This window comes from Mauremys mutica, unplaced genomic scaffold (genome assembly GCF_020497125.1).
Source record: "Mauremys mutica isolate MM-2020 ecotype Southern unplaced genomic scaffold, ASM2049712v1 Super-Scaffold_409, whole genome shotgun sequence".
NCBI classification, from domain to species: domain Eukaryota; kingdom Metazoa; phylum Chordata; order Testudines; family Geoemydidae; genus Mauremys; species Mauremys mutica.
In genome coordinates, this window is record NW_025423359.1 from 71,794 (window position 1) to 98,214 (window position 26,421).

Genomic DNA, 26,421 nt, shown 5'->3' on the forward strand with positions numbered 1-26,421 from the left:
AGGACACGGACGATGACTGAGCCGGGCCACAGGCTGATTGCTGACTGGACGGCAGCCGCCAAACCCAGAACAAAGCATTTTTCTGAGGCATCAAACTCCTGTGAAACAGGAGAGTGTTCTGAAAAGAAACACTGCATGCCAACTATCCCGGCCAGTCTGGCCTTAGCTGCCAGTGCCTAAGGGGGCCCTTTGGAATCCAGCAGTTGTTTGCATTTTCCTCCAGGGTCGGTGGAGACAGTTCATGGCCAAGTATCCCCTCAACTGCCCCTGAGGCAGAAAGGCTTGCAGCAGCCAGGGAAGGGCAAGAGGCCGCTGCTGGTGCACTAGGAGAAGTCTGTGGTACGCTAGTTTCTCTGTCCAGTCCCCACGCTGATTTCTCCTTTGCTAGGTTGACTCATGTAGCAGTTGTTGCTTTGTGAGAGTCTACTACAGTGGTGGGGTTCCTGGAGTCAGATACTCACCCCTTACAAGCCAGGAGCTAGTGACCCTGACCGATTCCACTGTTCTTACATGGGATGGGAAAAGAAAGCTTGGATTCTCTGGGGACCGTGGCTGAACCTGGATTTTGGGGCTTGGAGCAGGCAGTGCTGGTCTGTGCCCTCTGCCTCCACTCCCCTGCCATCCCCCCAGGGGATGTGAACTCTCATTCAGTATACATTGAATAGCTAGATTTCTTTTGAGCTGGGATCCTAGCTCCTCCTTCAGGAAACACTCTGCAGCCCCACTGCATTTATATTAGCAGGGATGTTTGAGAGTGCCCAACCCCCTCCCACAAACTGAGTACTGGTTTTAAAGGCTTGTGCATGAAGGCTGTCCTAAGTCTGTTCAGGGAATAAAAGAATCCACGTTGTCCGAGTAAGGCTCAAACTTGATTGAACTTTAAAGTCACAAGCTCCATACTTCTTCCCTTTGGTGCTAAATGATGGATCCACTGGAAATGCAGGTGTGCCCTAGCACTGCAGCCTTCCAGAGCAGGGCAGAGAGAGTTCCTGATTGTAAATTTAAATCAAGTCAGCTACCAGAGTGGTGCAAAGACTTATCCCACAGCGTGAACAGGCATTCAGATCACAGCAGCATCCAAGTGTATATACCATCTACCCCTGCAACAGTGCTGAGAGGGCCCTACATCCATAAGTAGAAGGGGATGGAGAATACAGTGTGTGTGTGTATATGTGTGTGTGTGATTGGGGGGTGGGAGAGGGAGAGGGAAGGGAAGGGAGGTTCCTTTGGGTTTGAGCACCCTGGACTGTGTGCAGAGCTGCTCCTGCATTGACTTTCATGGCTCAAAGCACACAGGCAGCTCTTTGAGAATGGAGGAGTTTGACGAGGGTGGGAGAATTTTTAAGGCTATTGTATACATGTTTTTAAATTTAGTTTATGAATAAAGACACTACAAAATAAGACCACTGGGTACTGTCTTTGGGGGGAGAGGGTCTGTCATAAATAAACAGATCAGGGTTAAGGTCTCTTTTCCCTGGAAAGGGTTAACAAGCAGTACCTGCAAACACCTGACCAGAGGACCAATCAGGGACAAGATCATTTAAAATCTCTTTGGAGGGAAGCCTTTGTCTGTGTTCTTTGTTGGCTCTAAGTTCTCTTTTTGGATCTAAGAGAGGCCAGACATGTCTCCAAGTTCTCCTGGAGTAGTTCCTACTATCCAATAGTAAGTATTAATTAGAAAGGCAAATTAGTCTTATAATTTGATTTCTACATTTGCAATTGTGTGTTTGCTGGATAAATTCTTTATTCCTGATTGCTGTTACTTTGCTTTTACTGAGAAAGAAGGGAGGGGGAATTCTCTCCAAAGATTGATAAGTTTAGACCCTGTGTATTGTTCCATCTTGGTTACAAAGACAGTTACTTTCTTTTTATTCTTTAATAAATCTTTTCTGTAAAGGACTTGGTTGGTCTTTCCTTGGGTGGATTCTCAGGGAAAGGGGAGGGGGAGGCATCCCTCTGTAGTTAGATCCCGGTATCTCTCCTAGGAAAAGGGAGGGGGGAGGAAGCAGGGGGGAATGGTTTATTTCTCCTGGGTGTAAGAACTCCATGGATTTGGGGCTCTTGGGATCCCCAAGGATTTTGGGGAAGGACTGTGTCCCAATACACGTACCTTATTGGGTGGTGGCAGCTTTTACCAGATCTAAACTAGGATTTTAGTTTAGAGGGAAACCAAGGCAGGTCCCCATTTTGGAACCCAACAGCTCTAAGTGGGGGTGAGACCTATGACAGGGTCTGATGTGTGTCCCCCAACTCAGTGTGGAGACTGGGCCCATGCACGACCCCCTCAAGGTATTGAGCAGACAAGCTGCTTTAGAAATACTTAGGGTTTGGCTACACTTGCAGCACTAGGAGTTAAACCTGTCTTTGTACAGCTGAATAGGGAAAGCGCTGCAGTCTGGCCACACTGACAGCTACCATCGCACTGTCGTGGCCACATTTGCAGCGGTGTTGGGAGTGGCGCATTATGGGCAGCTATGCCACAGAGCACCTCTTCCCATTCTGGCACCGTGGGTTTTGGGAAGGGGGCGGGCCATTCTGGTTCCTGTCCCAACGCCCCGTGATGCATCGCTTCACATCCCAGCAATCCCTGTGTTTCCGTCCACATTTGGCACCATCTTTCAACGGTTTCTGTGCATCGCGATCTGTGTTCCGTTTCGGTCTGCGGAAAATGGAGCCTGAACTGCTGAGGAGTATGCTGACGAGTCTCGCCAGCACAACACGTTTGGCAGTTGAGCTATTCCTTAAGATCCAAAGTGACAGTGAGGAGTCCGACAATGATAGAGAGTCGCGTAATGTGTACGACATGAAATTGCTTGTGGCATTCACAGACATGCTCAGCATCGCGGAACGCCGCTTTTGGGCTCGGGAAACAAGCACTGAGTGGTGGGATCACATCGTCATGCAAGTCTGGGATGACGAGCAGTGGCTGCAGAACTTTTGGATGAGAAAAGCCACCTTCATGGGACTGTGTGAGGAGCTCACCCCCACCCTGCGGCGCAAGGACACAAGATTGAGAGCTGCCCTGCCGGTGGAGAAGCGGGTGGCTATTGCAATCTGGGAGCTGGCAACTCCAGACAGCTACCGATTGGTCACGAATCAGTTTGGAGTGGGAAAGTCGACCATTGGAATCGTGTTGATGCAAGTTTGCAGGGCCATTAATTGCATCCTGCTAAGGAGAACCGTGACTCTGGGGAACGTGAAGGACATTGTGGATGGCTTTGCACAAACGGGTTTCCCTTACTGTGGAGGGGCGATAGATGGGACCCATATTCCTATTCTGGCACCACCCCACCTAGAATCTGAGTACATTAATCGGAAGGGGTATTTCTCTATGGTTCTCCAGGTGCTTGTGGATCACCGTGGGCGTTTCATTGACATTAACGCAGGCTGGCCCGGAAAGGTGCATGATGCACACATCTTTTGGAACACTGGCCTATTAACGAAGCTGCAGGCCGGGATTTTTTTCCCAGAGCGGAAGATCACAGTAGGGGATGTTGAAATGCCCATTGTGATCCTTGGAGACCCCGCTTACCCATTAATGCCGTGGCTCATGAAACCGTACTCAGGGAGCCTTGACAGCAGCAAGGAACGGTTCAACTACAGGATGAGACGGTGCCGAATGACTGTGGAGCGTGCTTTTGGCCGTTTAAAGGGCCGCTAGCGATCTCTGTATGGGAAGCTGAACTTGGGCGAAAACAGCATCCCCACAGTTATATCTGTGTGCTGTACCCTCCATAATATTTGTGAAAGGAAGGGTGAAAGATTCAGTCAGGCATGGACCTCCGAAGTTCAACGCCTGAAGGCTGAATTTGCACAGCCAGAGAGCAGGGCTACTAGAGAGGCCCAGCACATGGCTGCGAGGATTAGGGATGCCTTGAAGGAGGAATTTGAGGCTAAAAACCAAGAGTCATGTTTGGTGCCTTGCACGGGAGTGAAGTGCAGTGGTTACAATGTTAGTAGGAATCTGTGTTTGCTAAGCTGATTTGCAGTGCCTGTTTCTTTCCTGGGCTAAGGTATCTTTGACTTTATTAGTGCATAAAGACTGTTTTCAAAGCCAAAAATTCATTTATTGAAAAGAAAATTACTTTATTGAAAGAAACAAATTTTTGGGAATCTGAAAGGGCAAGGGGGTGGGGTGGGGAACTATACAATCAAAGATTTGCATATGTCCTGTCTGGAGTGCTGTGCAATGAGTGCTGCACTTCAGGATGGCTACACTGCATGGTGATGGGGGTTGAGTGCAGAGGGTAAGGGTCGTAGTTCTCAGGGCTGGTTGGTGAACATACAGGTGTTGGAGGCAGTTGGTGGTGGTAAGAACCCGGATGTTGGGGAAGGGGGGTTGGAGCTGACATGGGGGCACAAGGGAAAGAACTTCGGAACAAGGGGTGCAGGAGGGGGATGGGGGCGGTAGTGCTCCGCCTGCATGGCTACAAGCACCTGGATAGAGTCCGCTTGGCGCTCCAGGATGCTTATCAGCCACTCCGTGCTTTGCTTCCGGTGCGATGCGTTTTCCTTGCGGATCCTGCTTTCCCTCTCCCTCCACTCCTGCGCTTTTTGATTCTCTGTGAGTGTCATAGGTCTTCTCCCCCACTTGGAGCTGTTGGGTTCCAAGATGGGGACCTGCATGGACTCCTCTAAACTAAAATCCTAGTTTAGATCTACTACGCTGCTACCAGCTAGGTTTTTTAAGTGTCTAGCACACTCCCTGTTCCCCTGAACTTTCCCTGGGTAACACAGATCCATCCACCTTGAATCTCAACACAGAGGGAAGCAGCCCACTTCCCCCCTCCCTCTCTCCTAGCCACTCCGGAGAGATACACACCGATTCAACTCTGTGAATCAAACCCAGGAGGAACTCACTCTTCCCCCCTCCCCTTCCCTTGAATTTCCACAAGAGAAGGAATTAACCAAGTCCAAAGAAAAGAAAGAATTTATTAGAAAGAACAAAAAGAAGTACACTATCTCTGTAATACCAGGATGCAAAAATACAGGGTTTAACTTATAAAAACTGGAGAGACTTCCCCTCCCTCCTCCTCAGCATAATCAAAGTAACAGCAAACAGAAATAAAGAATTCCTTCAGCAAACACACAATTGCAAATACAGAAAGCAACTCAAAAGACTAATCCGCCTTTTTAACTAATACTCACTATACTGGATAATAGGAAATACTCCAGGAGAACTTGGAGACATGTCTGGCCTCTCTTAGATCCAAAGAGAGCACACAGAACTAAAACAAAGAACACAGACAAAGGCTTCCCTCCACAGAGATTTGAAATTATCCTGTCCCTTGATTGGTCCTCTGGTCAGGTGTTTCTCAGGTTACTGAGCTTGTTAACCCTTTACAGGTAAAAGAGACTTTAACCCTTAACTATCTGTTTATGACAGTGAGAGACTGATGCATCACTTCGTGCAGCATGTCATCTTTGCTTTTTCGTGGTCTCTTCCGGAGGTTTTGCAGTCTCTCAGCCGGTGATAACACGGACAGCCAAGATCTCAAGGCTGCATCTGTAAAGGCAAAATGCAACACTTAACAGAGGCAGCATTGTTTATACCAGACAGCGTAATGATTCCCCCGCACTTAAGGAGGGTAACAGTCTTCACAATAGCTTAATTTTCCCATCCCAAAGAGAGTGCACATAACCCACGGGAACCCCGAAATGGTGAGTAAGGGGGATTGATTGTTTCAGGGCTGTACTGTCCTCTGGGTTTCTGTGCATTGAGGAGAGCCAACAGCTGCAGGGGGCACCTACACTGAACACTATCCCAACATTTTCCACAGGAGTTTATCCTGGAAGATATCTCGCTGCTGAGGGTCACCTGGGAAGGGAGGGTCTTCTACTGCAATGCGGATTCCGCCCTGGCCCCTATGTAGCTTGCCTGTGTGCAGCAATGGTCCCCCCACCCCTAGCGGCACAGTGGTTAGCCTGATGCGTTAGCCTGACTGGGACAAGGACCACAGTGGCTCTCCCAATAAACCTGCACAAGCGCATTGCCCGCGTTCTGGATGAGACTACCGAGGCCGATTACCGCGATGTGATAAACCATATCAATGCGCTGTTCTGCATCTAGGCATGCATGCATGCAGCCCTAACCCTCCCTCCTCTCCCAAAAAATTTCCATCCTGAAAATAAAAGCTGCTTACCGGGAACTGCTCCTCTGTTTGTCCTCCACCAAGTACCGGCTGCTGTGACTGGCTACCTTCCTCCTGGCTTGAGAAGAGATCCTGGCTGCATGCCTCCAGGGACTCCGGGGTGTCTCCTCCTGCACCAGTACCCTCACTCCCGCTTTCCTCCTCCTCCCCCCCCCCCGCTCTGAAGTGTTCATGGTGGTCCTCGGATTGGCAGTGGGGTCACCCCCAAGTATCACGTCCAGCTCTTTGTAGAAACAGCAGGTCGTGGGGGCAGCACCGGAACGGCAGTTTCCCTTGCGGGCTTTGCAGTAGGCATTCCGCAGCTCCTTCACTTTAACCCTGCCCTGCAGTGCGTCCCGGTCATGGCCCCTTTCCATCATGGACCTTGATAGCTGCCCAAAGGTATCCTAATTCCTATGGCTGGAGCGCAGCTGGGACTGCACAGCTTCCTCCCCCCAAACACTGATGAGGTCCAGCAACTCGCCATTGCTCCATGCTGGGGCTTGTTTGGCGCGTGGCGGCATGGTCACCCGGAAAGATTCACTGATTGCACTCCACACCTGGCTGAGCAAACAGGAAGGGGATTTTTAAAATTCCTGGGGAATTTAAAGGGCAGGTCTGACGGTTGGTCACCAGAGGCCAGGGCAGTAGAGTTCGAACTGATGAGCAGAGTAGCTAGAACAGGCATTCTGGGATACTGCCGAATACTTCTGGAGGCCAATCACAGCGCTTTTGGTGGTCACACTGGCGGGGCAGCGCTGCATCAGCAGCGCTATAGTCTTTATTCCTCTCGTGGCAGTGGAGTACAAGCAGCGCTGTGGCCAGGGAGATACAGCGCTGTATGTGCCTTGCCAGTGTGGACGGGGAGTGAGTTACAGCGCTATAAAGCCACCACCAGCGCTGCAACTCTCCAGTGTAGCCAAGGCCTTAGTCACCACAAGTTTGGAAGAAGTTCCTCACTGGTCACTGAAATACTGCACTGCTGTGGCAGTGGGAGGTCCTGCAGCTAAACCAGCTGCTCTCAGTCAATCCTGAGAGTTTTCCTGCACCATTTTAAGAGGCACAAGGCTAGTGGAGGTGCCAACATTAGTTGTGCTGAGAAGCCCTGCCCATGTGGTGGGATTAGAGCCCAGGGCCTCTTTGCAAGGTCTTTGCTTTGCTCTGGTGTCCCCTCTCTTGGCTCATCAGGACCCTGCTATTCTTCTACTGAATGGCTCAAAGTATTCAGCATTAGCTTGTTCATCACAGTACCACCACCTCGGCCTTACATAGTGCTCTTCCATCCACAGATCTCACAGCACTTTACAAAGGAGGTCGGTATTATTCTCCCCCATTTTATAGATGGGGAATCTGAGGCACAGACAAGTGAAGTGACTTGTTCAAGGTCACCCAGCAGGCCAGGAGTAGAGCCAAGAACAGCTCCCTTGTGTCCCAGGCCAGCATGTAATGCACTAGGTTATACTGTGTCACAGGGTATATACATTTATTAAGAGTAGTGACACTGTAGAAAGGCAATTACACATTTTCCCCAGTATATTTACAGGCCTCCCCTTTAGTCAGGCAAAGGAAACCATAACAGAAGGCCATGAAGCTTGTGGACACCACCAGCCTAAAGCTCCAGCTCCTCCTCTTCCAGCAGGGCCTCATTTTTACGAAACACAACCTGGCTCACATCCTCCATGGCCAATATTTCATCAAGGGAAGACACTACGGTGTCATGTTCCCTCAGCATCTCTGGGTAACAGGATCTGGCATGCTCTATCCGCAGAGAACGCCGCACTGGGGTTAAGAATTTCAAATCTTGCATATCAGACAGTCCCTTCGTTCTGCAAAGAGTAGAAGAGAAAGAGCCACTTAGCTGAAGCTTGGCTGGTTGAAGAATCCCATTGCCCCGGTCTGGTCTCCTACACGTAGACCCTGGACAAAGACACAGCACTATAAAGCAGGAGAGGTTTGGGGAGCTACTAGATTCCTACCATCCAGGCTGGGATTTCCCCTACCCACAATGAAAGGCCCACGCCCATCTGAAAGGCTACAACATGGATCCTTTCACTGAAGCTTCCTTCAGATCAGTCTCCCCCTTAAAAAAAAAAAACACTAATCATGGCTACCACAGCTCTGCAGGGCTCAATGTGCTGGTGGCCGCTCTGGCCACCCCTGTCCACCATCCTGTTAAGGTCTTCCCCACATTTTGCTGACCTAGAAACAAGCAAGCAAGCAAGACCTCAGGGCTGATGTAGTTGCAGCCATAATCAAGACACTGCAGGACCAATGCTCTGCAAAGCTCAGGAGCAAGACAGGAAGCCAAACACCCGCCCCATGACCCCACACACTGATGGCAGAGGCATGGCAGATCTCTTGGCTAGTGACATGCTGGCTGATGGCAACAGGTAGAAAGGTTTGATCACTGGAAGTGAGGAACAATATACAACAGCAGGGATAAGAGCAGCTTGAACTGCAGGTTACAGGTTCTTACCTGGGCACTGGGACAACTTGTAACTTGACCAAGGAGCCTGGCTTGCGAGTCAAGAACCTTAAACTGGACTGTGGAGTTGCCACAACCTGCTCTCTCATGCCAGGGCAAGGAGTTCTGGGCCCCTGAAGCACTGGCTGTTCAGCTGCATCCTCCACTATATGAGAGCTGACTTCAGCAGAAGGGTGTGCAGAGAGCCCTGGAGAGGAAGAAAAAGGGCATGTCAATTCCAAGTTTTGTGGCCGCAACTTGGCTTAAAGAGGGAAGGAAGGAAGCTGCAAGCTCGAGTAGGGTTACGGTAATGCAACACTTTGGAAGAAGCCAGTTTTCAATCTGTTATAGCAAACAGTGACTTGCAAAAGAAGAGAACTGGCCGTGGGTCCTTCTCTGTGATGGAGTGAGGCACCGCTAAGGAAGGTTTTTCTGTTTATAGAAATACCAAGAAGCCGATTTCTGAAAAATTCACCCTGGGAAAAAAGCATACGTTTAACAGGGATGGAAATTAACCCCCAGAACGGCTTTCCAAGGGATGGGATAAATTCATCAGCACTTGAGTGTTTAAATCCAGATTGGAAATCTTTTTCTACAGAGATATCTTGTAATGCAACCACAAATTATTGGACTATTGGACAAATTATGTTCTTATGTTCTTATGACTTGACAGTGAAATCAAAGGGTGATAATCTCCTGCCTGGATCACAATGGCCCTTTCTGGCCATGACATCTATACAGTATGTATCTTCTCTACACGGGAAAGCACTATGGATCTTTGGAGAAATTGATGTATTATAGCAAACACCAAGGAAGTGACAGCTGATTAGCTGAGAGGGGAAATGGAATTTTATTCCAACTGTAACCTCTATTTAACCCAAACAACCTAAAAACAAATGGGAGAAAAGAGTTCTCTATTAAGATTTAGCAACACTGCCCCACGATTGGAAAGCTCTTAACTCACATCTGAGGCCTCCAGAAAAAACAGGTTTGATGGTCCTGATACTAAGATGATAAACAAGCTTGAAAAATATTTAAAGACCAGAGGCCTTCTTTATCTCAAAGCAGCAAAAAGACAGACCTCTATTTTTCCTTGGCAAGTCACCTTTACAGAGCATTTTCAGTTAGTGACTCATTCAGTTATGAGCACTAAGCACATTCATGTCCCTCAGAAGGATGAACAGATTAGAAAGTGGGTGCCGAGATACCAGATATACTGCTGGGGCTGGCTGTTTGATTAGAAGACCAGCAGAGGCTTGAGGGTGGGGTGGGACAAGAGGTATCTTTTTTTAACTTCTTGATAATGGTTGTCACTGCTTCTCTCCCCCATTGCATTGAGAAACCTGCACTTCATCTCTTAATGATCACAGGAAACTAAATGTACAAGTCCAGGATTCCCAGGCATACCTTTCTGCTGCCCATAGGTGGAGAAAAGCTGAAATCTTTGCTGTCCTACCCTGTGACGCCTGATCTTGCATCCTTTACCCTTCCACATAGGGCTTATTCCAGCCCCATATGCAAGTACATGTTGCATGGTCAGGCTTAAGGGAGCATTATATTCAATAGACTGTATTGTTAGTTTCTATCCCCTTGCCTACAGCATGACCTTCCATAGGAACTGACTTATTTTTCCAGGTGGGCGCTCCACCTCCACTCCACCCCAAAGCCCTGCCCCACTCCACCCCCTCCCTTGAGGTCCCACCCGCACTCCGACTTTTCCTGTCCCTGCTCCGCCCTCTCTCTCTCAAGGCCCCGCCCTCATTCCACCTCTTACTCCCCCGCTTCACCTTCTCCCCCCACCCGAGGCCCCATGCAGCTGCCAAACTGCGGCCCAGCTGCACAGCTGTGGCTGGCAGATGTTGACCACCCCCACTATTTTTTTCCATGGGTGTTGACCCCTGGAGTACCTAGGGAGCTGGTGCCTATGCCTGATTCTCTGCTCACTTGTAGCAATGTAAATCAGGAGCAATCCCAATGAAATCAATGGAGCTACATTGATATAAAATGAATGAACCACAGCTGGTTCACCAGTCTGGGAAGCAGTCTAATGAGGCCCTGTGGTTCACCAGCAGATATAAACCCAATCTGACAAGCGAGAGAAGGCACATCAGACTGGCAGTGCCAGCAGGAATCTGAAACACATTTCTTTAGTTGAAGAGGATACTAAGCAGGAGTGAGTCTAGCTGGCAGAGCTATACTGGCAAAGGCACTGTAGTGTAAACAAGACCTGTATTAACCATGTTTTTGGGCAGTTAATTTCCCTTGTTTCTTGAGGAAGAGATGTTAGTGAGGGGGTATGACTGGAGGGCACCTATGGGAGAGGAATGATCTGCTACCAGCTCTGCCCTCCTCCTGGCCCCACCATTCCCCCAGTAGGGCTGGAAGGCCATGGGAAGAAAGGAGGATGGTAACTGATGGGCTGTGAGGAGCACATCCACCAGCTGGAGGCAGCAAAAAGAATAGCAGGGACCTCCAGGAGCTTCCCTACTTCAGGGAGCTAGTGTAAAGGAAGGGGCTCTGCACAGCTCTCTGCAGTACAGGAGTCCTGTTGTATGTGTGGAATGGCCCATTCAGTGGGGTGTGCTCAGATGAATTAGGCTGTTCCAAAGAGATGAATAGTCTAATGCAATAGCTTTGGGTGGTGAGTTCCCCTCTACCTCAGTTTCAGTTGTGGAATACCATTGTTCAAGATAATCTCACTATGCATGTCAGTTTTAGAGCAACTGGAATATTATAAGTTTTCTTATTGGGGGTGACAGTATCTGAGGAACGCCTGACCCAAATTATTCCAAACTTGCACCATTGCCCCTGTTGTGGCATACCAATATCCTAGATAATCTCACTGTGCATGAGGAATTTAGAGTATTTTGAAAAAGAAGCTCATAATGCAGAGGGAGGACATATATTGGGAACCTCTTGATCAAATGACCTAAATTTGCACCGTAAATTCTACCCCAGTCCCTGAATAGCTTTTTAATTATTGCTTCAGCAAAATGGAAATGGGTGGTGGAAATTATCCACAATTGATCCTGAGAGTGTAATATCAGGAACAGAGCCATAGTCTGAGCCCTAAGTACTGTCGGAGAAAAACTCAGTTCTCGCTTTTTCTTTGGGTGCAGCAAAATCAAATACTTTATTATTTCTCCAGTAATTACAATGGAGGGCGAGAGTGCCATAGGACACAGGGTTGCCCCAGTCCTGGACAGGTCTCTCAACTGGTAAACAATTACAGCAAGCATTTATACCTTTGTTACAGACAATAATTAACAATAATACAGACAGTAAAGAGAAACAATTGCATTTGTTTATACATAAGCCTTTCTGCTATCTTATTTGTCTCACTCCTAGAAAAAGCAAGCCTGCATATTTGGTTATCAATGCAAGGTCGTAATAACTTTTTACACAGTTCGTTCGTCTGTCTCACACTATCTTTGCTTCTACAAGTCTCACGTCATTAGGGTCACAGCTAGCCTAACTCTTGCTAACTAACTGACATGCATTAAAATCCCTTCAAATCCTTATTAATTCTTTCCCTGCTTCCACAGTACGTGTAAAAAAATCAAAAGTTATAAGAAGTGTAAAATTTGAATGTTACATGATTATTTTAGTGGGACTGTATCTCACTTAAACAACCACAAAAATCTTGACTACTAAACCAACCCGGTGGCAATTTTCAAAGACAAGATTTTTTTTGAGGGCCAATTTCCCTTAATCAGCTTTCTCTTACCCAAAGGGTATGGCTACACTGGTGAGTTGCAGCACTGGTAGTTTGCAGCGCTGGTCGTCCAGCTGTGCAGGGCCAGCGCTGCAGTGTGGCCACACTGACAGCTACCAGCGCTGCAGTGTGGCCACACTGACAGCTACCAGCGCTGCAGTGTGGCCACATTTGCAGCATTTGCAGCGCTGTACTGAGAGGTGCATTGTGGGCAGCTATCCCACAGAGCACCTCGTCCCGTTTTGGCGCCGTTTTGGCGCTGAGTATTGTGGGAAGGGGAAGGAAGTGTGTGGGTCATTCCGCTTCCTGTTCCAACGCCCCGTGGTGCATCGCTTCACTTCCCAGCAGTCGTTTCGCCGTCCACGTTTCTTGCCATTGTGAGTGCAGCACGCTTTCTGTGTGAACTGGAGCCTGAGCTGCTGAGGACTTTGCTGATGACTGTCGCCAGCACATCACGTTTGGCAGTTGAGCTATTCCTTCAGCTCCAAAGTGACAGTGAGGAGTCCGACGATGATATGGATTTGCCTAATGCGGGTGACATGAAATTGCTTGTGGCGGTAACGGAAATGCTCAGCACCGTGGAACGCCACTTTTGGGCTCGTGAAACAAGCAGTGAGTGGTGGGATCACATTGTCATGGAAGTCTGGGATGACGAGCAGTGGCTGCAGAACTTTCGTATGAGAAAAGCCACTTTCATGGGACTGTGTGCTGAGCTCGCCCCCACCCTGCGGTGCAAGGACACAAGATTGAGAGCTGCCCTGATGGTGGAAAAGCGGGTGGCTATTGCAATCTGGAAGCTGGCAACTCCAGACAGCTACCGGTCGGTCGGGAACCAGTTTGGAGTGGGAAAGTCGACCGTTGGAATCGTGTTGATGCAAGTTTGCAGGGCCATTAATAGCATCCTGCTAAGGAGAACCGTGACTATGGGGAACGTGCAGGACATTGTGGATGGCTTTGCAGAAATGGGTTTCCCTAACTGTGGAGGGGCAATAGATGGGACGCATATTCCTATTCTGGCACCACCCCACCTAGCCTACGAGTACATTAATCGCAAGAGGTATTTCTCTATGGTTCTCCAGGCGCTTGTGGATCACCATGGGCGTTTCATTGACATTTACACAGGCTGGCCTGGAAAAGTGCATGATGCACGCATCTTTCGGAACAGTGGCCTGTTCAGGAAGATTCAGGAAGGGACATTTTTCCCAGACCGAAAGAGCACAGTAGGGGAGGTTGAAATGCCCATTGTGATTCTTGGGGACCCCGCTTACCCATTAATGACTTGGCTCATGAAACCCTATACAGGGAAGCTGGACAGGAGCCAGGACCAATTCAACTACAGGTTGAGCCGATGCCGAATGACTGTGGAGTGTGCTTTCGGCCGTTTAAAGGGGCGCTGGCGGGCGCTTTATGGGAAGCTAGACTTGGGGGAAAGCAGCATCCCTGCGGTTATATCCGCGTGCTGTACCCTCTATAATATTTGTGAAGGGAAGGGTGAAACATTCAGCCAGGCATGGACCAACGAGGTGCAAGTCCTGGAGGCTGAATTTGCACAGCCAGACAGCAGGGCTACTAGAGACGCCCACCACAGGGCAACAAGGATTAGGGATGCCTTGAGGGAGGAATTTGAGGCTGAAAGCCAACAGTAATGTTTTTTGCCTTGACCAGGAGTGACGTGCACTGGTTACAGTGCTTTTAAGTGCCTGTGTTTTCCTTGCTGTTTGTTACCTGTGTTTTCCTTGGGTTTGTTATCTTTCACTTTATGCAATAATAAAAACTGTTTCATAATCAAAGAAATCATTTATTTAAAAAAAAGGAAGTAAACGGGCAGGGGGGTTGGTTGTTGAACTGTACATTCATAGGTTTGCATATGTACTGCCAGGAGTGCTGTGCACCTCAGGATTGTACTGTTGCATGGTGATGGGGGTTGAGTGCAGAGAGTAAGGGTCGTAGTTCTCTGGGCTCATAGGTGACCGTACAGGTGTCGGGGGCAGCTGGTGATGGTGTAGGTAAGAACCTGGATGCTGGGGAATGGGACTTGGAGCTGACATTGGTGCATAGGGGAAAGAGGTTTGGGAGGGTGGGGGTTTGGCATGGTAGTGCTCTGCCTGCATTGCTACCAGTGACTGCATACAGTCTGTTTGGCGCGCCATGAGGTTTATAAGCTGCCTCGTGGTTTTCTTCAGCATCAACGCCTTTCTCCTGCTTTCTGTTTCCTTCCAGTGCTGCATCTTTACTCTCCATTCCTGCGCAGTTTTATTCTGTTGCACACTGGTTCATAACTGCCTTCACCAAATCTTCCTTGCTTTTGTTAGGCTTCCTTCTCAGGTTTTGAAGCTTTCTTTCATTCACTGATAAGACCGGTCCAGGACTAGTCAAGGACACTATAAAAATACAGCAAATGATACATTTTAAGAGAGCCTGCATTGTGTATAATCTGAAGTTAGTTTCAAGTCTCACACTGTAGCATTCCTCAGACATTTCAAACACAGCTAGAGAATTCACAGCCTCCCAGAAATGGTAAGTGAGGGTAGTAGTCAATAAAACCTCCATGTCCCTCAGGAATTAACCCTGGGGTTCCTGCCGTGGTTTGCCTGGGCAGGGTGCTTTTAGCTTCATGGGTACACTGCCTTTTTTTGGGCTTTGTTAAAGGCAGGAAGCAAGCAGCAGTTGGGAGACCTGCACTGCCATGTCCCTCAGGAATTAACCCTGGGGTTCCTGCCACGGTTTGCCTGGGCAGGGTGCTTTTAGCTTCATGGGTACACTGCCTTTTTTTGGGCTTTGTTAAAGGCAGGAAGCAAGCAGCAGTTGGGAGACCTGCACTGCCATGTCCCTCAGGAATTAACCCTGGGGTTCCTGCCGCGGTTTGCCTGGGCAGGGTACTTTTAGCTTCATGGGTACACTGCCTTTTTTTGGGCTTTGTTAAAGGCAGGAAGCAAGCAGCAGTTGGGAGACCTGCACTGAAACACTCCCTCCATTTCCCACAGGAGTTAATACTTGAAGATATCTCCCTGCTGCGGGTTACCTGGGAAGCAAGGGAGGGTCTCCTACAACAATGCGGATTCCGCCCTCGCCCCTATGCAGCTTGCCTGTGTGCAGCCATGGTCCCCCCACCCCTCCTGGAACAGTGGTGCAGACGCGTTAGCCTGACTGGGACAGGGACCACACTGGCTCTCCCTTTAAACTTGGTCACGCGAATTGCCTATGCTCTTGCAGAAACTTTTGAAGAGATTACAGAGGCAGATTACCGCGACGTGATAGACCACATCAATGGGATATTCCATGTCTAGGCATGCAGGCATGCAGCCATACCACCCCCCCTCCTCTCCCAAAACCTTTGCATTGCAATAAAAGCTGCTTACCTGGGACCTGCTCCTGTGATTCTTCTGCACCAAGTCCCAGTGGCTGCGACTGGCTAGCTTCCTCCTGGCTTGAGAAGAGCTCCTGACTGCATGCCTCCTGGGACTCCGGGGTGTCTTCCCCCACCACAGTAGCCTCACTGTCTGCCTCCCCCTCCCCTACCGGCTCTGAACTGTCCATCGTGGTCCTTGGATTTACAGAGGGGTCACCCCCATAAATCACATCCAGCTCCTTGCAAAACCGGCAGGTCGTGGGGGCAGCGCCGGATCTGCGGTTTCCCTCGCGTGCTTTGCAATAGGCACTCCGCAGCTCCTTTACTTTAACCCTGCACTGCAGCGCGTCACGCTCATGGCCCCTTTCCAGCATGGCTCTTGATACCTGGGCAAAGGTATCATAATTCTTATGGCTAGAGCGCAGCTGTGCCCGCACAGATTCCTCCCCCCAACACTGATGAGGTCCATCAGCTTGCCATTGCTCCATGCTGGGGCTCGTTTGCCACGTGGAGGCATGGTCACCTGTAAAGATTAACTGATTGCACTCCACACCTGGCTGAGCAAACAGGAAGGGGATTTTTAAAATTCCCGGGGCATTTAAAGGGCGGGTCACCTGAGCCCAGGGCAGTAGAGTCTGACCTGATGAGCAGAGTGGCTGAACAGGCATTCTGGGATACATCCTTATACCCTGGAGGCCAATCACAGCGCTGGTGTGTGGCCACACTTGATGACCAGCGCTGCAGCACCAGCGCTGCAATCCTTATTCCCCATGCTGAGTGAGGTGTACGGCCAGCGCTGCAGTCAGGGAGTTGCAGCGCTGGAAGTGCCCTGCAGGTGTGGCCACTTACTAATTGCAGCGCTGGTGGAGGCTTTCCAGCGCTGCAAATCGCCAGTGTAGCCATACCCTAACCTATTCTGTTGTGCTATATGTTCTATATGTACTTGCAACGGTGGAAAGGGAGAAATTTTCAGACCCAGATCCAGTCTTTCAGCCCCACAAAGTCAGCAGTTACCCTGATTTCGGGGAATTAGGATTGCAAAGGCTAATTTCATTTTTAAAGGTGATCTGTAAAAGGGCAATAACTGAGACTATGTCTTCATTTGTTTTTCTTCCGATGTGTAAAGAAGTGTACTATTGGGTTATCCGGGAGAGGGGGCGGGCGGAAGCCCGCCCCATGCTAACGGATCCCCCCCCAGCCTAAGGAGAGGATCCACAGGGCCACGGAAACCCACTAAGTGCGGGGGACAACTAATAAAAGAACAGGGACAGGAGTGAGGTCAAAGGGTCATAAGGAGGGAGCCTGATGGGGACACCGAGCAGAGAACCCCGGACAGCGCCCACTGCTCCTCGAAGGCGTCAAGGGAGCCAGCGGACGCCGCCCAGAGGAACTCCGCCCAGAGACGTGAGCGGACGAGGGACCGGAAACAAGCCCCACAGTCGCAGGAGTCTCCGTCGGCCAACCTCCTCTCCCTGGTCGCGTGGATGGCCTTTTTAGCCAGGGCGAGGAGGAGGTTGACAAGGAGGTCCCGCGACTTTGTGGGGCCACGGATAGGGAGTGCATGGATAAGGAGGTGAGGGGAAAAGTGCAGCCAGAAATGCAACAGAATGTCGGTGAGGAGCCGGTATAGGGGCTGCAACCTGGCGCACTCTAGGTAAACATGCGCCAGGGTCTCGCTCACGCCGCAGAAGGGGCAGGTGTCCGGGACAGGGGTGAACCGCGCCAAGTACACGCCCGTGCTCACGGCCCCGTGAAGGAGCCGCCAGCTGATATCCCCGGCGGGCCTCGGGACCAGGGTGGAGTACAGGCTGGCCCACCGGGGCTCCTCACCCTCCACAGGTGGCAAGAGGTCCCGCCACTTGGTGTCGGGGCGGGACACGAGGGTGAGGAAGTGAATGGTATGGAGCACGAGCGCGTAGAGTTGTTTCCTTGGCGCGGTTTGGAAACGGACCGGCTGTAGATCATGCAGCCGGCTGGCAGAGAAGGGGCAGGGGGGCGGGTCGGGTCCACGGGGCAGGGGCCCGATGAAGAGGTCCGGAGGGCTCGGGGTGGGGGGTGGGTGGGGCGTGCCCTCACGCAGGACCCGGTCGAGGTAAGCCCGAGCAGCGGGCGGCAAAGCGGCCTTCACCTCCTGTAGTACGCGCCGGGGAGTACAAGGTCTGGAGAGCCCCATCCGCCGAGCGAGCGTCAGGGGATCCAGCCAGTCTCCCCGGTCGTAGTCCAGGAGGTCTCCGACCCTGGTGGCATCTGCCAGGACCAACCTCTGGCGCACCGCGGGGGACTCCACCACCTGCACACGGAGCTGAGGGTTGTGTAGCAGGGGCTCCGCGAGGAGGTCTGCCCCCTCGGTGGCCGCCACGGACCTGGTCGCAGAGAACAGCTTCCAGGTCCGGAGGAGGTCCTGGTAGAAGACCGGCAGCCCGGAGAGGTCTCGCGGAAGGCCCCTCGGGTCGAGATAAAGGAGCTGCCGGTCGTATCGGAGCCCTTGGAAGCGGCGCAGGAAGGCGTGTGCCAGGGCTCTCCATGCCGGACTACCCGCACCATAAAGGAGCCTCTGCAGTGCCTGGAGGCGGAAGACGTGGACCCGAGTGCGGAGGCACTTCAGGCCCTGCCCTCCCTCCTCCAGGGGCAGCTGGAGTACCCCTGCAGGGACCCAGTGCAGTCCTGGCCAAAAGAACTCCAGCACCACCCTCCGGAGGTCGGTCAGGAACACCGGGGCCGGGACCAGAGTGTTGAGCCGGTACCAGAGCATGGACAGGACCAGTTGATTGAGCACCAGTGCCCTCCCTCGGAGGGAAAGGCACCGGAGGAGTCCTGTCCATTTCCGGAGCCGCTCCGCCACCCTGCCCTGCAAACCTTGACAGTTCTCCGGCGGAGAGGGATGCGTGGCAGAAAGGTAAACGCCGAGATAGAGCAGCGGACCCGCGCTCCACCGGATGGCCTGAAGCGCGGGTGGGAGGGAGCTCGCCTGCCACCCGTCCCCGACCACCAGGCCAGAGCTCTTGACCCAGTTGACCCGGGCGGAGGAGGCCGCCGAGTACACGGCTTGGCAGGCCTCCACCCGCGCCAAGTCACCCGGGTCCCGGACCACGAGGAGCACATCGTCGGCGTATGCCGACAAGACCAGCCGCAGCTCCGGCTCCCGAAGCACCAACCCCGTCAACCTCCTGCGGAGGAGACAGAGGAAGGGCTCGATCGCCAGGGCGTACAGCTGGCCCGAGAGGGGGCACCCCTGCCGCACTCCCCGCCCGAAGCTGACCGGCTCGGTCAGGGTCCAGTTGAGCCTGACCAGACACTCTGCGGAAGCGTACAGCACCTGGAGAAAACCCACAAACTGGGATCCAAAGCCTAACGCCTGCAGAGTGCCCAGGAGATACCCGTGGTCCACCCTGTCGAACGCCTTCTCCTGATCCAGGGACAGGAGGGCGAACGACAGACCATCCCTGCACCCAAGCTCCAAGAGATCCCGGACCAGATACAGGTTATCGAAGATGGTACGGCCCGGGACGGTGTAGGTCTGGTCTGGGTGGATCACGTCCTCCAGCATGGACCCTAGCCGAATCAAAATGGCCTTCGCAACAATTTTATAGTCCGTACTGAGGAGCGAGATGGGACGCCAATTCCATAAATCGCGGAGGTCCCCCCTCTTCGGCAATAAAGCGAGCACGGCTCGCCTGCATGAGAGAGGGAGGACCCCACTCCGCAAGGACTCGGCCCAGACGGTGACTAGGTCAGGGCCGAGGACGTCCCAGAACACGCGGTAGAACTCCACGGTCAGCCCGTCCATGCCCGGGGATTTATTGGTGGGCATGCGACGGAGGGCTTCCGAGAACTCGGCCAGAGTGAGAGGCAGCTCTAGCCGGTCCCGGTCGCCCGCGCTGACCGTCGGGAGTCCGTCCCAGAGCACTTTGCAAGCGGCAGAATCGGTCGGATCCGGGGAGAAAAGGCGCGCGTAGAAGGTCCGGGCCCTCTCGCACATCTCCGCCGGATCCGTGAGGGGGGAGCCATCCTCCGCCAGGAGGCAGGTGACGTGCTTCTTGGCCCCCCTCCGTTTCTCCAGAGCGTAGAAGAAGCGGGAGCCGCGATCCATCTCCCGAAGGAGGCGGATGCGGGATCTAACAAAGGCGCCCCGGGCCCGATGGTCTTCCAGGACCCGGAGCTCCTCCCGCTTCTCCCGGCACGCTCCGCAAAGGGATGGATCCTCGGGGCTGGCGGCCAGATGCCTCTCCAGCTCTAAGACCTCCCGCTCCAACTGCCCTATCGCCGCATCTCTCCGTCGGCTGGCGCCCCGGGTGTAGTCACGGCAGAAGAGCCGGGCGCGCACCTTCCCCACATCCCACCACCGCCGCGCCGAGGGAAAGGCGCGCCGCTGCCCTCGCCAGGCCAGCCAGAACTCCCGGAAGGACGCCACGAAGCCCCCATCCTCCAGCAAGCTGTTGTTGAAGTGCCAATAGGCCGGCCCCGGCCTCTCCGCGCAGAGAGAGGCCGTCACGGTGACGAGGTGGTGGTCCGAAAAAGGGGCCGGCCAGATGCTGGAGGACTGGGTCCGTGAGAGATGGAACCGGGACAGATAGATGCGGTCCAACCGGGAGTGGCACGACCGATGGGCTTCCACCCGGACATAGGTGTACGTGGAGGCGTCGTCCGGGTGGTGGTCGCGCCAGACGTCCACCAGGGAGTGATGGGCGACAATCTCCCTGAGGACGTCCGCGGCGGCCGGGCTCTGCTCGGTTCCCGAGCGGTCCCGCTCCTCGAGGATGGTGTTAAAGTCCCCGCCCAGGACCAGGCACTCGCGAGGATCCAGGGAGCCGAGGAAGGCGGACGCCTGCCGATAAAACCGCAGCCGCTCCGGGGCAAATGCCGGGGCATAGATGTTGATGAGGTTGACCACAAGCCCCGCCATGCGGACCCGGAGGTGCAGCAGGCGGCCCGGCACAGCCTCAGCGACCCCCAGCACCTCTGGCCGTAGGTCGGGGGAGAACAGGGTAGCCACTCCAGCCTGATGGGTGGTGAGATGGCTGAAGTAGACCCTGTCCCCCCACTCCAGCCGCCAGTTAGCTTCGGCGGCCGGATCCGTGTGGGTCTCCTGCAGGAAAACCACAGAGTACCCCCCCTCCCGAAGGAAGGAGAGCACCTGGCTCCTGCGGAAACCCACCCTACAGCTCCGGGTGTTTAGTGTGGCAAAGGTGATGACTGCCATGAGGAGGGCTGGGGGGGAACCACGTCAGCAGGGGCGCTCACGGCCCCCGTTGGGCAGCGCAGCAAACCGTGGCCCACCCCGAAGGTGAGCAGGGAGTCACGGAAGCCGCGCGCCCGGTGGTAAGCCGCGACATTCTGCTTCCCGGTCCCCTTGCCCTCCCCTATGAGGGCCCGCGTGGCCAGGAGGATCCGGTGGAAGTCCCCCCAGCGCTGGAGAGCAAGCACGACCTTGTTGCGGGAGCCCCGGACGTCCTCCAAGAACTCCCGCAACTCCTCTTGCAGCGTATGGGGGGGCGGGGTCACTGGCCTCCGGGGGTCCACCGGTGGGGCCTCTGGCGCAGCCCCGTGGCCCGCTGGGATGGGTAAACAAGGGGCGGACCGCGACGTGGCGCCTGATGGACCGGCGCCACCTGGTCCGCCCCGGTCCTTGGCTCAATGGTGGGGGGCGGAGGGAAGAGCGCAGCCCCTAGTGGGTCGGGACTGTGGAACTCAAAGGCCGCTCCCTGGGAGTCATCCTCCGGGAAAGGGAAGGAGACAGCCCCAGGGGCGGCAATAAAAGTACAGGAGGTGGAGGGGGCAGGGCTGGGGTCAGGAGCAATGTTGAGGGGAGGGACAGAGATGGGACCCTGGGCCGCAGGAGCAGGACCATCGGTAAGCGGCTCCTCGCGGCCAGGTACGGGGGTTTGAGGGGTAGGGAGGGGGTCCCCAGTGACACCGGGCTCGGGCTCAATGGCGGGTAGAGCAGCCTCGGCATGGGGAGATGTGGAACCCTCAGGGGGGCCCCCACCCGGGAAGGAACTCGATTGCTCCGCACCACCGAGGGACACCCCCGGTAGCCCATCACCCTGCCACGAGGCACCGGCCGTCGCCACAGCAGGCTCGGCAGCCAGCAGCAGGGTGCCGTCTGCAGCCGGGCAGGCTGAGGAGTCCAGGGGACCCGCGGAGGCGGGAGCGGACGCAGCGGGAGGGTCGGTGGAGCATGGGGAAGGGGAAGCTGGGGTGAGGTCGGCTAAGTCGAGGCCCGTGGGTAGAGGGTCGTCCTCCCCCGGGGTGACCGGGGTCAGACCCAGGGCCTCGATCTCCGCGAAGATGGAGGGGAGCTCACCTCCCACCACCCCGGGGTCCTCCCCACACGCACCCGAGGCGACGCTCGCCTTGGGTATTGCGGGGGGCGCAGGTGGCAAGGGGACAGGAGGGGCTGCATCGGAGGCCTCCGCAAGAAGGGACTGCGGAGGAGGGAGGGTGGTACCCTCCGGCGCTGCCACGTCTGCCCTAGCCGTCATCGGCAGATGGGTTGTCCCCGTGGGCATGGCGGAAGGCTCGGTGCCTGCGGCCCCCCGTCTGGTCTTATGGGGGGCTTCCGCCTCAGGTGGCACGGGCGGAGCTCGAGCCTTCCGCTTGCCCCGCTTACCCTCTACCCGGGTCCAGCCCTCCATGGCATCATCGTTGGGCCGGTCGACAGGGGTTGGGTCGGGGGGCAAGGATGCCAGTTCGGGGGCTCGGAGAGGCACTGGGGGGACAGCAGGAGAGAGGGAAGAGTCCCCCTGGGGAGAGCCCTCTCCCACGCCCGGCAGTACCCCTGCCGCACCCTCCTCCACAGGCCCCGCCAGAGTGCAGGCAGCAGAGGCAGGGCTCTCCCGCTCGGCTGGGCGCCCTGGAAGACGTACCCCTGAGGCCCGAGCGGGAGCAGTGATGGGCTGAGGAGGAGGAGGGGCGACTCTGGGCACCGGGCGGCCAGGGGCGCTGGCGATGACGGGGCCGGCGCCCCGCCGGGGCTCGGGGGTCCCGGGCGCTCCCCCGTGCCGGGCCAAGGGGCAGTCCCTCCGGACGTGCCCCGTCGCCTGGCAGAGGTAACACCGGGCCTCCCCCGTGGAGTAATGCACCCGGTACTGGGCCCCCTGATAGGGGACCAGGAAAGACCCCTCGAGCGCCTCTCCGCCACGCGCCGCCGGCGACAGTTGAAGCTGCACCTGCCGGCGGAACGAGAGGACGTGACGGAGGGCGGGGTCTTTGCAGCCCAAGGGGAGAGGGCTCACCACGGAGATGGGCTTCCCCAAAGTAGAGAGGGCGGGTAACAGGGCGACATTGGGCAGGAAGGGAGGGACGGAGGTCAGGACCACTCGGACACCCAGGTCCTCCAGCGGTTCCAGGGGGACGAACACGCCCCCCACCGCTAGGCCCTTCTCCACCGCCTCCTGGGCGGCGGCCTCCAAGGCAAGAAAGAAGACCGCCTTGCCGTACATTTGGAGGCCGCCACGATGGCCGTGGGCTCCACCACCCTCGCCAACGCCCGCACGTAGGTCTCCACGTGGGACGAGGCGGGCACCAGGAGGCAACGGACGCCGTGCTTCCGGGTCAAGGTGGGGAAGGGGCCCCGGCCGCTGTAGATGGTAGCGGAGGCGGTGGTCGGGGGAGATGACGTAGCGGCGGCGCCACCTGGGCGTACGCTCTGGGGGCCGAGGGAGGGACACCCGCAGAGCTGGTGGAGGGAACAGCGGGGAGGGACGCCGCGGCCGGTGGCGGGGCCGCGGCAGTGGTGGCAGGCTCCGCCATGGAGGGCTTAGTCGTCCTAGCGGGGCCCTTTCCCTTCTTTTTGCCCCGACCCTTTCCGCCGGCTGGGGGGGCTCCCCCAGAGGCGGAAGGGGCGAGGGACGTGGCAGCAGCAGAGGGCACCCCGTCGGTCGCCGCTGCGGGCGCCTCAGCGGGAGCGGTGGCAGGTGGTCCGGCAGCGGCGGTTGAGGTCGAGACCGGGAGGCGTTTGGGGGGAGCAGGCGAGGGAGGGGGTACAGACGTCGTCCTGGGAATCCCACCCGCCGCGCCTCCCGCCATGCTGAACGGGGAGGGAGGGCAAACACCAGAGAAAGGGGACGGGGGGAAGAACAGGTCACCTACTCCTCCCTGCTAGGCTGTGAGCAGGGAGGAGGGTGCCAACAATAGAGAGGGGGGGCAGATACGGGGACTATCGAGGACTTCGGGGGGGGGTCAGTCACCGACAGAGGAATGAAATCCGGCTCCTCTAGCTGCACTAGGGGAGGGGGGGGGAAACAAGAGCAATGGGGGTGCAGTGCAAGAGGGGCAACTTAAACAAGGGAGAGGCACAAGCGCACTGATGGGGCTATGGGCGCACGAGGGGAGGGGCTAATCAGGGCGAGGGGCCGCGGAGGGAGGGGAGCAACCAGGCTGGGAGCGGGGCAGAGGGACCAAGGGGCTGGCTTCAGGGCTAGGGCAGGACAAACAGAGCAGCAAAGGGAGATGGGCGGGGCAGGCAAACAAACTGAAGCTGGGCGGGGGGGGGAAGGCTACAAGGGGCAAACGGAGCAGGCAACAAGGGGCAAAGCTAGGGGGCCTGTTGCAGAGGGGAAGGGGTCAGTCCAGGGGAAGGGGGGGGGTGCGTGCACCCACAAGCACTTGTGCACAGTCAATGGCTGGCTGGCTGCCGCTGGAGGCCCAGACGGTGGCAATAGGGCGTGGCAGGCCAGGCGAGCAGCTGAGTCCCAGAGGCAGGAACCGAGGCAGATGGTAAGGGGCCTGCAGGGGTGGTGGAGGGGGCAGCGGTGGTGGTGGGGGTTGGCGGGGGGACACAGATGGACCAGGGGGCAGGCTCCACGCCACACCCCCGTGTCCCCACAAACACAGTCTAAACCCCCACCACTAGAGCACAGTCAAAGAGTTACTCAGTTTTTAAGGCCCCCTCCACAGTGGTCTTCAGATTCCTGTGCACTTCCCAGCAGCCGGTGGTCTTCTCAGTCCTCCTCCAGGCTCCAGCAGCTCCCCAGGACAAACACAGCTCCAGCAGCAGCAGCAGCCTCTCCTCCTCCAGCAGCCCTGGTGGCCAGGCAGGAAGGACCCCCCCAGGTGGTAGCTGTAGTGGTGGGGTCCTGGCTTCTCCCTCCAGAGGTGGGGGAGTGGGGGCTGGCCAGCAAGGCCCCCCCCACCCCTCACTCACCCACTCAGCAGCAGTTGTAGCAGGAGCAGCAGTCTGGGAAGAAGCTCTCCAGCCAGCAGCAGCAGCCCAGGAAAGGAGAGGGGCTCCAGCCAGCAAGGCAGCCAGAGAAGGGGGAGCCCTCCAGCCAGCAGGGCAGCCCAAGCAGGCAGAGCGCTCCCGTAGCAGGGTGGACCCTGCTCCGGCCCTGAGGGGCTTGAAATGCTGCCTGACAGGGCTTGAGAGCGGCTGCTCAAGGCTGGGCTGATTGAGGAAGTGGCTGCAGGTGAGGCCACGCCCCAAACTGAGCGACAGCTGGGCCTTATAAAAAAGGCCAGGGAAGCCAGAAGCCCAGACAGTCTTTCTCTGCCTGAAGAGGAAGAAGGGCCTGGCTGCAGGGGCTATAGGCAAGGTACCTAGGGTGAAGCAGGGCTGGGGAAAGGCTAAGGAGCTGGGGAGCTCCAGCCTAGAAAGCCCCAGGCTGCAGCCTAGCAAAGGGCCAACAGGTACTGGGGGTTGCAGAGGGCAGCCCAGGAGTAGGCCAAGGCAGCAGGTCCAAACCCCTTTGCCTGTGATGAGTAAGCTGATACTGCAGTCTGCCCCAGAGCGTGGGGATAGACAATGACTGGCAGTAGCCAATACTGAGGCAAGGTGGGGATAGAGGGTGAGGGTTCCCCAAGGAGGGGAGACCCAGAGAGAAAGGGGTTACTGCCAGGGGCAGCACCCCCATGTGAAAGGGCACCGGGTCCAGGGAGGGACGCGGGGGCCTGAGGACAGGTGGATCACCAGCCTGCAGAGGGCGCTCCAGCGCTGGAGCAGAGCTAATTCCCAGAGTCACCAGCAGGAGGCGCTGCAGGGGTGAGTCCGACCTGTTACAGAAGGCATGAAGATTTGGGGGCCGAGGTGGTTTGTTTTTTTTTGTTTGCATGTTTGTTTGGTTTTTTTTGTTTTGGGGAGGGAAAATACATTTATGTTGCCTCCTTTTATGTTAAAGATCCAGGTCCTGCCTAGCCTAGGGGACTCATGCTTTGGCTTTGTCTAGACTAGAGTTGGTGGTCCTGTTATAATTTGAGCTAATTGATCCTAAATGCTAATTGTGTTGAAAACTGAGGATCTCCACAAATGTTTGTTTTGGGGCACAAAGTTTTGTGGTTTGCCTGAGGCATGTCCTGATACTTAACAAGCAGTTGGCAATCTGACTGTAAATGCTAATCAATTACAAAAGACGGACAAATGCTAGTCCAGACAAAGCCTATGATACCAGGAGAACTAGTGAAATGATATTCACAAGAGTCAAAAGACAGAAAATTGAGCAAAGGAGAGCGGAAGGGATTTTAAAATCACATTTTGAAAACCTGTTTTGTCTGATTTTGTTAACACCTATTTAACTTCAGTGCCAAATGAATATTTTGGATAAAGAATGCATGGGTGCAAGGGAGGATGAGAGAGACAAATTTGCCCCCAGATTTTTACTATCCTGGGGGGGCCAGGACAGTTCCTCCCCCTAAATGACACCCCTGAGGACAGACACTTCCCCACCTAGGCAGAGCAGAGCAGCTCAGCACTGGCAGAAATGAGGGAAGGCAGTGGCAGTGACTCTGCAGGCTCCCCCACCCCCAAACTGCGCCCATGGTGGACTCC

At 55.0% G+C, this 26,421-nt stretch overlaps 1 protein-coding gene across 1 annotated transcript in view; it reads right to left on the reverse strand.

Annotated features, from left to right (window-relative positions):
• Positions 1-7,662: 7,662 nt before the first annotated feature.
• The window catches only part of LOC123361631 (cytoskeleton-associated protein 2-like), a 46,016-nt gene continuing 27,257 nt past the window's right edge, over positions 7,663-26,421 (reverse strand). Inside the window, exons 8-9 of the mRNA XM_045001668.1 lie at positions 8,608-8,803; positions 7,663-7,957 (exon numbers count right to left, since the gene is read on the reverse strand). Coding sequence (XP_044857603.1) covers positions 7,741-7,957; positions 8,608-8,803 — 413 coding nt within the window. The 3' untranslated portion in view covers positions 7,663-7,740. The remainder of the gene's footprint in view (positions 7,958-8,607; positions 8,804-26,421) is intronic.